The 16,813-nt window shown below is 32.9% G+C and overlaps 1 protein-coding gene across 1 annotated transcript; it reads left to right on the top strand.

The window, feature by feature from the left end:
- The first annotated feature begins 415 nt into the window (after positions 1-415).
- Positions 416-15,799, top strand: LOC114326467 (uncharacterized). Its single transcript, XM_028274855.2, has 4 exons — positions 416-439; positions 2,866-3,336; positions 7,457-7,667; positions 13,768-15,799. Exons 1-4 carry the CDS (start codon positions 416-418, stop codon positions 13,992-13,994), a joined length of 933 nt encoding a protein of 310 aa, XP_028130656.2. The 3' UTR covers positions 13,995-15,799.
- The last annotated feature ends 1,014 nt before the right edge of the window (positions 15,800-16,813 follow it).

Raw genomic sequence — 16,813 nt, 5'->3', positions numbered from 1 at the left:
AAATTTTAAGTTCACTCAAATACTCGCCATTCGATTACTGCCATCGACCACTTACATTCAATCTTGGTTAATTTTATTAATAGCGGCAGGTAAAGTAAAATTCTTCTTTCAGTACAATAAAGTGTTACTTTACTGCCGCAAATTAGTACAATAATGAATGACTTTAGTGATGGTTGGCGATAAAATACTATTTGTGTTAAACTGCAATATTCTTACCGATACTCTTTTCTTCATTGCGGCCCTGCATAACTCAAATTCTTCCTGCTGAATTTGAATCCATAAATTAAAATCGATAATGTTTTTTTGCGAGATTGGTCCAGTTTTGTATACGCCTTATAAAAGATGCAATTATATTAATTGCGCGTACAGTTGCAGCCGCATAGTACTACCGTACTACCTCGTAATGCGTAATGCAATGACAGCCGGCAAATTTCTATTGGTGAGTGGAAAATAAAAGTGAATCGGTTTTTGTGTTTTGATAGTGTTCAAAGTAATGTATAGTTTTTTTTATATCAAATTGTTGTAGATTTAGTGTTTGTCTAACTTTTTGTTATTTGTTTTATTCATAAACATTATACTCGTTCAGGAAAATTAGCAAAAACACGTGTTTTGACCGCCACTCTAATTAATATCTCTAACAATTGTTTTGGATCTTTGTGGACAAAAGAACAAAAGTTATGCAAATTCATCCAAAATTTTTTCGTATATTTTGATTTATTAATAATATAATTCTGAAAATTTTTTAGAATTTTCTGTCTGTAAGTTAAAACCCCTATATTTTATCAAAATACTAAAATAATATTATCGATTAATTTATTGAAAAACTTTTAAAAAGAGCTATGGTAAAAGTTTTTGTGTACATTTATTTATTAATAAATTCTTTTAATATTCTTCTTCTCCTTAAGGTGCAGTCTTCTTTCGAAGGTTTAAGATAATCATGATTATTTGAACTCTGTTCACTCCTGTTCTAAAAAGCTGGTTATACGAGCAATTAAATCATTCTCTGAGATTGATTCTCTTTCCTAAATTCTTTCTCTACATGATATTCTCTTATTTAATACGTTTAAAAAAGTTAGAGAAGTAGCTGGTCTTTATCATAAGAAAACTCCACATACTATAACCAATTCACCGGGAAAAATGATAATAGACGAACACGAAATTCGAACTACCTGGTATAATTATACAGGCTGTTTCATTAATAATTGTCCATATAGTAACTGGAGAAACCCTAGCACAAAATATGAAGATTTAACCTAAAACACTTAAATAAAATGTGGTTCCTTACTAAGTTACAGGGTGTTTTGTCTAAAAATTTAAAAAATATTTTTACTCAGCATTTTAAAACTATTCGACGTATCCTTTTCATACTTGGCAGAAAGTGTGACTACTAGACGCCCTACTAAATTATGATAAACAAACGTTTCTAGCTGCTACCAGAGGCGTACGACAGGGGATGGTGAATGGTTGACCCTTCTCAAATTCTACGCCCCTTGAGGAATTACTATTTTAGTGCAATTTTTAGATTCTCCAATACTTTCTGCGTAAATAATATACCCTTCATTGGTAACGATAAAATCATTAGATTTGACCGAGATATTTGAAGTTAAATATGAAACGGCACAGTTATCTTGATTAATTTATGATAATATGATTCATAATATGATTAAAATAAAAAAAAATTGTACCCAGTACTTTAAAACTATTTGACGTATCCTTGTCATACTTGGCAGAAAGTGTAGGTACTGTACACCCTACTAAATTAAGATAAATAAACGTTTCTAGCTACTACCAGAGGCGTACGACAGGGAATAGTGGCTGGTTGACCCTCCCCAATTTCTACGCCACTGACGAAATTGCTATTTTAGTGTAATTTTTTGATTTTGCAATACTTTTTATGTAAATAATATACCCTTCATTCGTAACGATAAAATGATTAGTTTTCGAGATATTTGAAATTGAAAATGAAGCGACACAATACATTAATCAAAATAACCGTGTCGTTTCATTTTTAACTTCAAAGATTTTGAAAACTAATGACTTTATCGTTACGAATGAAGAGTATATTATTTTCATAGAAAGTATTGGAGAATCCAAAAATTGAACTAAAATAGCAATTTCGCCAATGGCGTAGAATTTGGAAAAGGTCAACCATTCACTTTCCCCAGTCGTACGCCTCTGGTAATAGCCAGAAACGTTTGTTTAACATAATTTAGTAGTTTGTACAGTACCTATACTTCCTGTCAAATATGAAAAGGATACGTCGAAAAGCTTTAAAATGCTGAGCAAAAATAGTTTTTAAATTTTTAGATAAAACACCCTGTAACTCAGTAGGGAACCACATTTTATTTAAGTGTTTTAGGTTAAATCTTCGTATTTTGTGCTAAGGTTTCTCCAGTTACTATATGGACAATTATTAATGAAACACCCTGTATAAATGAACTGTATAATGATGATAGACCCGAAGAACTGGAGACTTTAGATAAAGGTGAAGAACCAGAAATACTAAAATCAGAAATACTACATGCTATAAAATTGGCAAAAAACAAGAAAGCCGTTGGTCCTGACAATATACCTACAGAAATGTTAAAGCTCATATGTAAATGAGGAAAAATTATAAGATACCTTTTTTGTCCAGAATGGTCCAGAAAAACTAAAAAAATTTTCTGGACGGAAACAATTTATTTTTGAAATTTGATTAAAAAAAATGTTAAAAAAAAATTTGGGCCACTTTTCGCATTGGCGACTTCTTGAACCTTATTCTGGGATGTCTCACGAATGTGATTATGCAATAAAATCTCATGGGAATATTTTTTCCAACGAACCCGCCGTAAATGCTATTTATATATTATATTTTTTTGTTTTTAGATATCTGCGTCTCTATTGAGTGTATTAGATATTACTGCATTAGGCTCAATCTGCCAATGTAACGACCAATATGGATCCATTTATACTTCATTACCAGTAAAAACACAGTACAAAAATGTACAGGACTATTCCGCCTCATTATCTGGACACTCTGGTATTGGTTTATCCGAGTATGCAACCCAGCAAACTTCGGAGAGAGGATACGAGAGGCTTCAGCTCTACAAATCTGAAAACAATCAAGAATACTCTTATAAAAAGCATCTTGAATTAACGCAGCCACAGTATAAAAATCTATTAGAAGTCCAAGGAAATAACAAACAACCATATGCTCAACCGGTGTATTCTGTTCAACCACTGTCTCTTCAGTATAAAAAAGTTCAACAAACACCTAATATACAATACGCCAAATATACTGAAGGTTTAGAAAGTGGAAACAAAGAACTGGAGTATTTACTGAAGAGCAACGAGCAGGTAAACCATTAAGATTCTTATATCTATGTCTAGTTTCATCTCTCCTTGTGGACTATTGAGCTCTTATACGTTTCTTGACTAGCCAGGTCAGCGCAGAATTCTTATATTATATATTTACAATGAATTACTAGAAAAAAAGGTAAGCATTAAAATTAACGCACCACCTTAAAAATGAAACATTTTTGATGTCTCGTATTTCCTAAACCTGTTGTTCGATTTCAGTGATTTTTCTTCAATTATTCTTCAAGAATATCGATGTAATAATATTATTGCTAAACAGGTAAGTGTCATTGTACATATACCGGGTGTAACAATGACAGTGTGGTTTTCCTCAAAGTTTGGAATACCCTGTGGAATATTCTAGCATATATAAAATATTGAAATTAAAACTTAACTATAGCCTTAGGTTTTCTTAACATTTTGCTTTTTGATCAATTTGCTCATGTGGGATAATAAAAAAGTTAGGTACTTTAACAACTAGCCATATTATTCATCAATACAGGGTGTTTCTAAATAAGTGCGACAAACTTTTAGGGATAATTCTGCATAAAAAAAAATAATGAACGTTTGCTTTATAAACATATGTCCATAAATGCTTCGTTTCCGAGATACGGAATGTTGAATTTTTTCTTACAAACTGACGATTTATTTATTGCTCTAAAACCGGTTGAGATATGCAAATGAAATTTGGTAGATTTTAAGAGGTAGTTATTGCGCATTTTTTGACATACAATTAAGAATTTTATATTCACCATTGGCGTGCATACGGGATATATCTAAAATGTTTATACCCGTATGCACGCATGCCATGAATACAACTAGCCATGAATAACATGGCTAGTTGTTAAAGTACCTAACTTTTTTAATACCCCACATGAGTGAATGAATCAAAAAGCAAAATGTTAAAAAAGACTAAGGCTACAGTAAAGTTTTAATTTCAATATTTTATATACGCTAGAATATCCCACAGGGTGTTCCAAACTTTGAGGAAAAAACACACTATCATTTTTACAGCCGGTATACAATGACACTTATCTTTTTATCAATAATATTATTACGCCGATATTCCTGAAGAACAACGCTATAACATACTAAAAAAATCACTCAAATCGGATAACAGGTTTAGGAAATACGAGACATTAAAAATGTCCCATTTTTAAGGTAATACGTTAATTTTGATACTTATTGTACTTCCAATATTTACTAGGTGGCCTAATAGATAACCTCCTTTTAATTCTTTAATTATTTTATTGAATATGGTCTTCTTTTAGCCTAATTTACCGATTCCAGCGATTTTCCAACCTCTCTATGCTGTCCGAATAATACGATTCTGGAAACTTGGAATTTTTTTAATTGATCTTAATATTAATATAGATTAAAAGGACTGGGTGACAAAACACAACCCTGTCGTACTCCATATTTTATAGGTAGTTTTTCAGTATGACTATCTCCAATTTGGATAGAGGCTACTTAATTGTAATATAAGTAATTTAGCAGTCTTATGTAGTAATGGTAAGTCCTGCTGCTCGTTGGCAGTCGAAAAGTGTATCGTGTTGAATTCGGTCGAATGCCCTATCGAATTCGATGAAACAAACATAAACATTCTTTCAGAATTTACAACTATGTTTGTAAGAGAACGCGCATACAAAATAGTGCATCTCTAGTTCCTAGACCATTTCTAAATTCAAATTGCTTATTACCCATTCTACTTTTTTCTTGTTCAGATACAAATCCACTAATTGATTTTAGCGATCACATTTTCCATTAACTCTCTGTTTCTTGCAATGTGTATCAGATATTTTATGTCGTTAATCCCTGTCCATTACCTTATATTTCGGAGCCAGGACATTTTCTTGCGTCCTATTCCTCTCTTGCCTTCAATTTTACCCTAGATTATAAGTTGAAGGAACTGGTATTTTTCGTTTCGAATGATGTCACCCAAATACACCGTTTTCCGTTTCTTGATGTTTTCGAAAAGTTGGCGCTCTTGGTTGATTCTTTTAAGGACATCTACATTTGTGACTTTCGCTGTCCATGGTATCTTTGGGATACGGCGATAAAGCCACATTTCGAAGGCTTCTAATCTATTTATATCCCTCGTTTTAAGTGTCCAGCCCTCTATGCCTCTTGAGTGCCCTGCATATCACGCGGGGCGTACCGAGCTGCAGCTGGGATCCCCTCTAGGCGAGCCTCATGAGCTAGTCGATAAAGCTATCGACAGCAAGAGAGACTTCGACCTGATCATTGCTTTTGTCACCAAGACAATCAAGCACAAAGAGGAAAAAGAGAGGCGTCTGCAAGCGGGATGACCAATCGTCATTATTTATTTTTTTATTCATTTTTTTAACGTGTTTGTGTCATGCAAGGCAGTCAGCGGGGGAGGACCCTTTACATCCAATCTACGCTGACTGCCCTTATTTTATATTATTTATTATGTTTTATCGATCTATTTATTTATTTATCAATTTTATTTATATAATATTTTATCGTTTTTGTTCTAATCTTATTTAAATGTGGTGCATGTCTCAAGAGGCATTCAGTAGGGGACTTTTACCTTCTACTCAGGCTGAGTGCCTCTTGTGTTTCTCGTTCTGTTTCTGTTTTGATTTATGTTTTCCTTGTTCTACCCGTGTTCGTCCTGGGGCAGCTGGCGGGGGAGGACCTTTTACATCCAACCTACGCCAACTGCCTCCTTGTTTTAAGTCTGAGATTTTTAATGAATATGTGTATTGAATGAATGAATTGATGAAAGTAAGAATGTTTGGCGTTGCTCGTAATTACCAACTGGTTCTGTTTTGCTAGTTCCATCGTGAGGGGGGGCATTCTGGTCGCCCTGCCCGCGGGAGGGTTGCGCTGGACGGTCGCTTCACCGGCCGGTCTGGCGTGAGGCTCTTGCGGGGAGGAGGCTAGGAGGCCGCCAAACTCATGGAATGCACGCGAAGAGTGCCGGAGGGGAGTTAAGGGTAAGGTCGGCGGGTCAGATATGCACGCTAAGTGCGGTTCCAGACCCGTCGGCTGGAGAAAGAGGGGGTGAGTTTAGTCGGTAGGCGGCCTCGGCCCGCGGTGAAGCGTGCCGGACTGAATCCGACACACCTGGGACATCTTCCCAGAGGGTCTTTTGAAGATTCTCACCTCCCAAAAAAAAAAAGCCCTCTATGCCATATAGCAGCACCGACCACACGTAGCATTTAGTAAACCTTAGTCTCAGTGTAAGATTTAACTCTGAACAGGTAGGTAACTACCTTCCTGAATTTTACGAACTTGTTCAAGCTTGTCCGATGCCCTGTCCGATGCCCAGTCTTAAAAAAGCCACATTCCCAGGTATTTAAATTTGCTCACTCTTTCAATGGACTTAGTATTCAATGTTATGGTGGAGTTTTCAAATGCATCCAAGTTTCTGGAGATGATCATGAATTTGGTCTTTTTGGTATTAATCTCTAAACCCATTCGCTTACTGTATTATCCGATTATAGTGACAAGTTGATGAAGATCTGCTATGTTGTCACAAATTAAGACAGCATCATCAGCATATTCTACTTTCGCACAGAAAGAATCACCGGTTTTGCATAAATCGTAAAAGTATCTTAAGTGTGTGACTCATCAAACTGATTAGTCTAAAATCGCTGAATTTGGTGGGCCTGCTTTTCTTTGGTAATTTTTTAAGTGACTCCAATCGACCACCTGGTATTTTTCCTTCATTGTAAATTTTGTTACAGAAAGTGATTAAGGGATTAGGCGTAAAATATCGCCACCAGTGCTTTTTAAATGCATTTTTTTTCGAATCCTGAGAAAACTAATAAGTAGGTAATGTTTTCCTCGTCCAAAAGATTATACAGCTTAGCAGGGATTTGATCTGCTTCAGATGCTTCATTATTTTTGACTCGCTTTATTGCTTTTCTGATTTCTGACTGAATACTGGGACTGTCTGACAAGTTGTCACAGGTATGTGTAGCATTTTCTCGAGAAGCATCGCCAAAAGGGCATTTCTCCCATTCTTTTTACTGTTGTCCGTGATGTATCTCTCCCATTCTTTGTACTGTTGTCAGTGAGAGCGTAAACTTGGACTATATTTATATTGACAAGTTTGACATTCAGTCGTATTAATATTTATTTATTTCAGAATAATTATCAAGTGAAGGATGATACAAAAGAATACAAGACTGAACAAGAAAACACTAAATATGCAGTAAGCAGTCCTATTTATGTGGAGAAAAAAATTACCCCTAGTTATGATAATAAGAACCAGGAACAAGATAAATATATTCCAAGGACATCTCATGGACAAGGCAATGAATATGAAGGTTATTCACATGGTGATGAAGGTCATAAAGGTTGGTATACCTCTAAAAATATATCCGATATTATTAACAATATTAGCAATTATTTTTTTATAAAATGCCCTGATCGGCCCCTGGGCGAGAAGAGTGTAATCCTTGTGTCAAATCCTTGCCCTCTCTTTTACAAAATTTGTATCTGGCTGTGTGAGTTTTACCTTAAAGCCAAAAAAAAAAATCAATTATTTTTTGTCCATTGCTAAACATATTATTTTTAAATGATGAACGATTTTGATGAACGACGAATGATTTTTTTTATAATATCTTTAACCTGTGTCACGACTTGATCCTTTTTATTCCTTACTTTAATTATTTTTCGCCTCTTTTCACTGTTGCACATTCTTATATATATTCTAAGAATATATCCGATATTGTTAGCAATAATTTTTTGTCCATTGCTAAACATAATACAGTATGCGCCAAAACAAACGACACTGAAAAACTAAAGCTTTATTAAACATGAAAAAGTAAATAACAACATTTCCAATAATGCAAATTTTAAGTTTTGCTTCTATACAAAATGTGTTCAAAGTAGGGATGGCGGTTTTTGACAAAACACCGGTTTTCGGTTATACCGGTTTTTTTGCCTACGGTTTAACCTGGCGGTTATAACCGGCCAAAAAAACCGGTTTTTGGAGAAACCGGTTTCGGTTTTTTTAATCCAATAGGTTACAAAGTTACATTTACAATACACTTTAGTTTACGATACTCCATTCGACTCGATATCAATATGATCAAAATTAGTACTATCGAAAGAACATGTATTACTTTTAACACGTTTGTATATTTGTAGAATAGGTACATTTTAACTCCTTTAATACTTCCTGTATGAGTGTATCGTTTTGAAAACGTAGGGAAATTCTTGGAGATTCGTATTCGTAATCAGTAATTCGATATTCATAGTCAGAGCATTATTTTTGGTAATCAGAAAAAGTCATTCACCCTATTTCAATGTCAAGAGTTAAGTGTGAAAAATAGATGATGTTTGCATCTAATTCAACCAGATCACTTCTTATGTAAATATTATGATTACAAATACCTTTTTAAGGAAATATTATAATAAAACTTAATAATTGTTTCTGGCTGATGTGATTGCACTGTCAGTTTGCTTCTATATTTTATAAAATAAAATAAAATTTGAATTATGGTTTTGTTTGGAATAATTACTTGAGAATAATAATTATGATTGGGATCCAAAATAATACCTAACCCAATCCCAATCACCGTAAAAACCTAATAACCAGTTTTTACTTTAAAAAGAAAAACCGGTTATAACCGGGACGAAAAAACAACCGGTAAAACCGGTTATTAAGAAGTAAAAAAACCGGTTTTAGGTTTAAACCGGTAGGTTTTTCCCATCCCTAGTTCAAAGTGCTCGCCATTGCGTTCCAAGCAATACTCATAACGCTTAACAAGATTGCTTAGCATGTTATTAAAAATAGGCTGCTGCATTCTTCTGAAAAAGGTCAAGATTTTTTCACGGAGTTCATCAATAGTTACCGGTGGGTTTTTTTTTGTAAAAACGGCTTGTTTCACATACCTTATACGTAAGCATCAAGATTTGTTAGATCAGGTGAATCAGAAGGGTAAGGAAAATTCGTGTTACGGGAAATTACGCGGTCTTCAAAATTTTCTCGAATCAGATCTAAGGATGCTCTCGTGGTATCACAAGTAGGCCCATCCTGTTGGAACCATTGGGTATTCAACTGTATGTTTCTGGCACGACAGAATTGTCTGAGATTAATAAAAAATGGTGTCAAAATTTGTTCTATATATCGCACTTGATTTAGTGTAACGGGTCTTCTACGCTCGTCTTCCACGAAGTAAGGGCCCAATAATCCATTACCTGACACTGCGCACCAAATCCTTACACGGTCACTATGAAGAGATTTCTCTACGATGATGTCTGGTCGTTCAAAACCAAGAAAACGATTTGTCTGTCGATTGATAAATCCATTCAGATGGATGTGACATTCGTCTGTAAACCACACATTAGAAAAAAATAGGGGTTGTTCATAAACCATTGCCAAGACTGAAACAAAGCACAATAAACAACTCTTGATTTCTAGTCTTGTCTTGTCAAGTGTTACCCAATCTGTATTTTATAGGGAAAACAACCAATCTTCTTAAACATTCTTCGGGTAGACGTTTCACTCAAATTAATTTTTAGAGATGTTCTGCGGAGACTCCATTTTGGTGATTCTAACACCTGTTGAAATAGCCTTCCTTGATTCGCATTTGTTGTCACGGTAACTGGACGACCAGTACAGCTTTTCCGTTGAGTTAGGTAGAAGGCTTCCTGTTCGTCGAAATTTTGCAACGACTCTTAACAAGTCCTTATTAGTCGGTGCAGGCTTCTGAAACTCTTCCCAAAATTGATTGGCAACCATTAACAAACTAGGTCCATTTGATCGTCCATTCCCGTATGAGCGGAAATAATACTTAATAATAAATATTTTTTCTTGAGTTCTAAGCACCATTTTGAATCTTTTTGAAAGTTTGTTAGAATAAACAATGTTTAAAAATGCCACTACAACTATTGTCACTTGTTTCATATGACGCGATTATATTTCAGAGGCTTCCTGATTTCAGTGTCCTTTGTTTTGGCGCATACCGTATTTTGAACCTGTGCCACGAGCTGATCATTTTTATTCTTACTTTAATTATTTTTCGCCTCTTTCCACTGTTGCACATTCTTACTTTTACTTAAAGTTATTCTTTGTAATTTTCTCTATGGTTTTAAGCAAGCTTATCGATTTATTTTAGATGAATTGATGATGTGTATGGAATCATATATGAAACGTATTCAGTAAAGAATAATGTACCACGATCCATTTGTTTTGCTCCACAATAACTGCTAACCTTTTCACGAGTATCCATGTAAATTACATTTTTTGTATTTGTATTAATTAGGGCGGACCAGGGCGGATCTGTGAAAAATGGTCTATTTTTGGATGTGCGAGGTGGCATTCGGATTTTTGCAGAAAAAGTTAGGTAACAACTTCAACAATAATAATTGACTTATACTCCTTCTCAAATATGCCCGGAACATTAATAAAAAAATTAAAGTATTTAAATATTTCGAAAATCATCGAATTTTTTCTACTTTCTTTGCCTATAACTTTAAAACGATATATTTTGGAACAAAGTCGTAGGGAAATAAAATAAAGATAATTGAATTTTGTATGATAAACGACTGGTTAAAATGTCTTAAATTATTACCCTTTCTGCAAAATAGCAATAAATACAAAATAAGGGGCAAAATAAGCCTGTTTTTATTCAACGTTTTTCAACCACTTTGGTTGCACTTAGAACTTTCGTAATTCGCTTAGAGAATTCTTAAAACATACTTAAATCATTCACCAAATTTCATTAAAATCGACCTGATAGATTTTGCCGAATAATTTTGCAATCTAATTTTTTTTAAAGTTCAAATTTTTTAAAATCTTTCTGAAGCAAAAATAGAGCATTTAGAAGTTTGCTAATTTTTTTTACATATAAAGAAGTTCTCTACCTATCTAATACACTTTACAGAATTAAAATGGGATTATTTAAGCGGCCTCAGCACTGTTTTAAAGTTATAAACAATTTTTTGGCTTATAAACAAATACAGTGAGAACGTTTGAGTTGGCATAAATTCATTTTCTCTAGAATAGGCGTCTCTGGAGGTAAATCCCGAAACAGGTCGATTTTTATTTTTATATTCTAATTTTTTGGTATATATATCATACTACTGACGTCATCCATCTGGGCGGGATGACGTAATCGATGATTTTTTTAAATGAGAATAGGTGCCGTGTGGTAGCTCAATCGAAAGGCTATTCAATTTTGTATTCACTAATATAAACATTAACATAACTATTTATACAGGAATTTTTTTGAATCAAATTATTTCCAATATTTAGATTACGACATCACACCCAGATGGATGACGTCACTAGTATGATATTTATGCCGAAAAATTATAACTTTAAAATATGTATAAATCGATTTGTTTCGGTAGTTATCTCCAGGGTCTCCCATTCCCAAGAAAATGAATTTATTCCAACTCAAAAGTCTTCACTGCATTTGTTTATAAGCCAAAATATTGTTTATAACTTTAAAACAGTGCTGAGGCCGCTTAAATTATCCGATTTTAATCCTGTAAAGTGTATTAGATAGGTAGGGAACCTGTTTATATGAAAAAAAAAAAATAGCAAACTTCTAAATAATCTACTTTTTGTTCAGAAAGTTTTTAAAAAATTTCAACCTTTTTAAAAAAATTTACATTGCAAAATTATTATCCAATATCTATTGGGTCGATTTTAATGAAATTTGGTGTACGGTTTATGTATGCTGTAAGAATTTTCTTACAAGTCAATTATGAATGTTCTAAGTGCAACCAAAGTGGTTGAAAAACATTGAATAAAAACAGTCTTTTTTGACCCCTTCTTTTCTATTTATTGCTATTTTGCAGAAAGGGTAATAATTTAAGACATTTTAAACCAGTCGTATATTATAAAAAATTCAATTATCTTTAATTTCCTTTGGTATGACTTTGTTCCAAAATGAACCGTTTTAAAGTTATATGCAGTGAAAGTAGAAAAAAATCGATATTTTTCGAAATTTTTTAATATATAAATTTTTTTATTAATGTTCCGGGCCTATTTGAGAAGGAGCATAAGTCAATTATAATTATTGAAGCTGTCACCTAACTTTATTTGCAAAAATCCGAATGTCACCTCTCACATCCACCTCAAAACAGATCCGTCCTAGTCTATAACGCTCGTACCCTTTTTCACATTTATTATATATTAAGGACATATCTATTTTAAAATGCCAATGAAATAAAACTCTTTGATCAAAATCAGGCTTTCCGAAATGTTTGAAATATTGCAAATTTTTCTCGGAATGTTGCCCCCTCCACACTTTAAGGTAATAGTACACTTTAGAAGACCAAAAATAATAATTTTTTTCAACAATTTTTTTCTCAGAACCTTTATTAAAATTGAACATAAAACTTTTTACATATTAATATCTAACCCTTAGAGAAAACAAAAAATATATTTTTTTTCAATTATGCACGTACACTAATATTGTACACTAATATTGTAAAAAATAAAAAATAAATATTTTTTAACTATGAAAAAAAAAAAAAACTGAAACAAAACGGGCAATTTTTTCACAAAACTTTTTCGAGTTTCCGTAAAATCTTTGTTTTGCGGAATTTTTTACTAACGGTGGTAAATTGTCATGTAAGAAACCTTCCTTTTTCAAATACCTTACGATTTTTTTGTTTCAGAGATCCCAATCCTTAGATTAACTGTCCGCCATCGGAACTACTTTTTTTCGAGGCCTCGACTTTGGCGCCCTCTACAATATTAGTTTACGTGCATAAATGAAAAAAGATATACTTTTTGTATCCTCTAAGAGTTAAATATTAATATGTAAAAAGTTTTATGCTCATTTCTAATAAATGTTCTGAGAAAAAAATCTTAAAAAAATGCTTATTTTTGGTCTTCTAAAGTGTACTACTACCTTAACGTGGCGGTATTTTTGCACCTTTTCTGTTGTATACTATCTATAAATTGGATCATAAAATCTACATCTTTGCTGATAATCTGTCCAATTTACAGCTGTTAACAAGTTAAAATTAAACAATGGTATTTCATTGTAATGAGAGGATGTCGTGATCCCGCTTATACCGATGATTCCCACGGACTTACCATTTAAAAGCGTCTACAATTTCTCGCACCCTTGGCTTTTGAAATAACAGTAAACAAATCGCAAAGCCAACTATTAAAAATTTATAGAATTAACTTAGGAGTTTCTATGTTTTGAGCATGAAAAATTATTCTCACGTCCGAAAACTATCATCCTTGTAAAATTACCCACCGCAAAAGATATTGTTTATCAGATAGCATTAAATTGGTTAAACATTTTCATAAATAATATTTTTGAGTATTTTTTTGGTTTTCTGTTAATTTTTAGTTATTGAAATTTGACATATTCTTAATTCTAGGGCTGTACGAAGTTCACCGGGTCACCTAGTATGTTATATAGTTATATTATGTAGTTATTTAAACTAGTTAATTCATTAATTAATTATTTCTTGTAGATTATCATCATGATAAAAATATTTACTACAAGTTTGAATACGCTGTAAACGATAAAAAATCTCACGACATAAAACATCAAAAAGAAGAAAGAAAAGGCGACAAAGTCGAGGGAGTATATTCTTTGGTAGAAGATGGAGGAAACGTTAGAACTGTAAAGTATGTAGCAGATTGGAAAAATGGGTTCCGTGCCGAGGTACTAAATTCAAAAAAACCTAAAAGTTATTAGAAGCGTTTGTAAATCATGTTATAGAAAATGGTGCATATTGTAGTTTAATTTATTTTTCCTAATTTTTTCTATTTTTTGTCTACATTTACGTTTTGCTCAAAATAATAAAAACCTCTATGAAAATATACAGGGTAGCGAGAAAATATGGAAACACGGTAATTGATCGAAAACCGATAAAAAGATTTTTATAGATTTTGGTGGGTAAGGGTCTTCTAATGCGGCCGATAATATAGTGGTAATTACACAGTTGTCAAATCTTCCATTTTTCTGGAAATCTAATGAATTTTCTTATTTCAAATGGAACACCCTGTATATTTTTTGCGTTTTGAAGTCCATAAGAAATACTGATTATTTTTTATGTTATATTACCTATAGTAGGGGAGCGAAGTATGCTAAATGTGCAGTCACTCGAGCGCTTTGGGGACCTATTGGGTTGCGAAGAGTAGGTCCTAAAACCAAAAAAAGTTAAGTAAAGTTTTCCATTTTAGTGGGGACTTTCCATTTTTAATTTAATTTTCCATTTCCACCAATCATTTTTTCCGATTATGGCGGCATCTATCCATAATTTGAAAAAATGTTTCGAATAAAAGTTGCTTATTTTTACGTAAAGAATCGAAATCTGGAATAAAAATTTAGGGCTCCTATATAAGATTTTAAAGTAACCCCCGACTCCACCTCCGTGGGGGGTCGAGTTTGGTACCATTCGATAGATTTTCCAAAAATATTGATTGCGTGTATTTTGCAGTTCTTCGATCTAATGTTTATTTTGCGAAATATCGCGGGATTTGTATTTAAAATTTTAAATTTATTCCCCACCCCTCTCCGTGAAGGGTCGTGTTTGGTATCATTCGATAGATTTTTGAAAAATATTGAAAACGTATTTCTTAGTTTTTCGATCTAACGTTCATTTCGCGAATTATTCGCTTTTTTTTAACTTTTTAACTCACCCATTTCTTTACGCCCTGCCCAAATCGTCAGATTTTTTAAATATACACTGTTTTGAATGTCCTTAACTTACCTTATCTTAATCTGACAATTTCGAGCATTTTTAAGGAGAGATTATTTTTTCGGGCCCCCTTAACGAACTCCCCTGTGTTAAGAGCCAATATATGGTAGATATACATCTGCAGGGTAGCAGATTTCTCCCCATATGATAATCTGACGCGCTCGAGTAACGGCAAAAATCCCCGCTTGGGCTCCCCTACCACTATACCTAAATGCCATAATTTCGGAGTTATTGTTACATTTATTAAATAAAAAAATTTTAAACAAATTATAAAAATCAATTTTTTCGGCCCGAGTAGACATTATTTTAGGTTCTTTGGATCATTCGGAACAAAAAAGGTCTTTCGCAATTTTTCTCTAAAGTTAATCGTTTTCGAGTTATAAACAATTTAAAACTGAAAAAAAAACATAAATTGCGATTCTCAAGGCTAAAAAACACAATTAACTAGTTTTGATGGGAAATAAGCCACAATTTTACTAAAAAATTATTTTATTAACGTTTCGACGCCCAAATCGGGTGTCGTTGTCAAAATACAAAAAATACTAATGAGTTAAACAAAAATGTTGTTGCTTAGTAAAAAATTCTTCTAATAATTTATTTAATCTTACTCATTTATATCGGCAATTCAGACATATATTATACATTTTAAAGTAGAAGACTTTAAAATGATGTTGCCAATATTTCTGAGTTGCGTTCCTGGGACGACTTTATTGAAAGATAGTTCATTCGATTACATGAAATCAACCCCAACTCAAGAATATCCGTCACAAAAAAATCATAACATGTGATCTGTCTTTAAAAAGACAACCACGTGCAATGGTGACAGTAAAATTCTCGCGCTAGAGATTCCATAAAAAATCACGAGGGAAAACCAGCAAAAAACCTCGTGATACTATCCCGACATCGTAAGTATTAAGTCTCACTTTAGTTTACTCTCAAAACTAATACCAAATTCTGACCTTAATATGTACATATGTTATTTTAAATTATAAATAATATTAATAATACATAGATATACAGGGTGTAACAAAAATACAGGTCATAAATTGAATCACATATTCTGGGACCAAAAATAGTTCGATTGAACCTAACTTACCTTTGTATAAATATGCACACAAAAAAGTTACAGCCCTTTGAAGTTACACGATAAAAATCGATTTTTTCCGATATATCGAGAACTGTTAGAGATTTTTTAATGAAAAGTGACACGTGGCATTCTTATGACAGGAACATTTTAAAAATAAATTATAGTTAAATTTGTGCACCCCAAAAAAATTTTATGGGGATTTTGTTTCCTTAAACCCCCCCAAACTTTTTTGTACGTTCCAATTAAATTATTATTGTGGTACCATTAGTTAAACACAATGATTTTAAAACTTTTTTGCCTCTTAATATTTTTTCGATAAACCAGTTTTAATCGAGATGCGGCTTCTTTTTTAATATGTTTACATAAAAATTTTATGGGGGGTTATGTGCCTTTAAACCCGCCAAATGTTTGTGTACGTTCCAATTAAACTGTTATTGCGGTACCATTAGTTAAACAGGATGTTTTTAAAAAATTTTGCCTGTTAATATTTTTCCGATGAGGCACCTTTTATCGAGATGTGGCTTCTTTTCTAATATGGTTCAAAATATACCTCAAACTGTAATTTATAAAAAAAATTTCATATTATTACCAGGTCTCAACAATCGTACGTAACAGTATACAAATGTGTGGTGGATTTGACAAATATTCAAAATATCTCGATAAAAACTAGCTTTTCCAAAAAGTACTAAGAGACAAAAAAGTTTAAAAAACATTGTGTTTAACTAA

This window comes from Diabrotica virgifera, chromosome 7 (genome assembly GCF_917563875.1).
Source record: "Diabrotica virgifera virgifera chromosome 7, PGI_DIABVI_V3a".
Classification (NCBI taxonomy): domain Eukaryota; kingdom Metazoa; phylum Arthropoda; class Insecta; order Coleoptera; family Chrysomelidae; genus Diabrotica; species Diabrotica virgifera.
The sequence above is the reverse complement of the archived record's forward strand: the minus strand, read 5'-3'. Positions and strand labels throughout refer to the sequence as shown.

Excerpts from the sequence above, each read along its gene's own strand:
- LOC114326467 (XM_028274855.2), top strand. The coding sequence starts at position 416 with ATGACAGCCGGCAAATTTCTATTG. Across the intron at positions 440-2,865 it reads CAGCCGGCAAATTTCTATTG|ATATCTGCGTCTCTATTGAG; the intron begins GTGAGTGGAAAA and ends TTTTGTTTTTAG. Across the intron at positions 3,337-7,456 it reads TACTGAAGAGCAACGAGCAG|AATAATTATCAAGTGAAGGA; the intron begins GTAAACCATTAA and ends TATTTATTTCAG.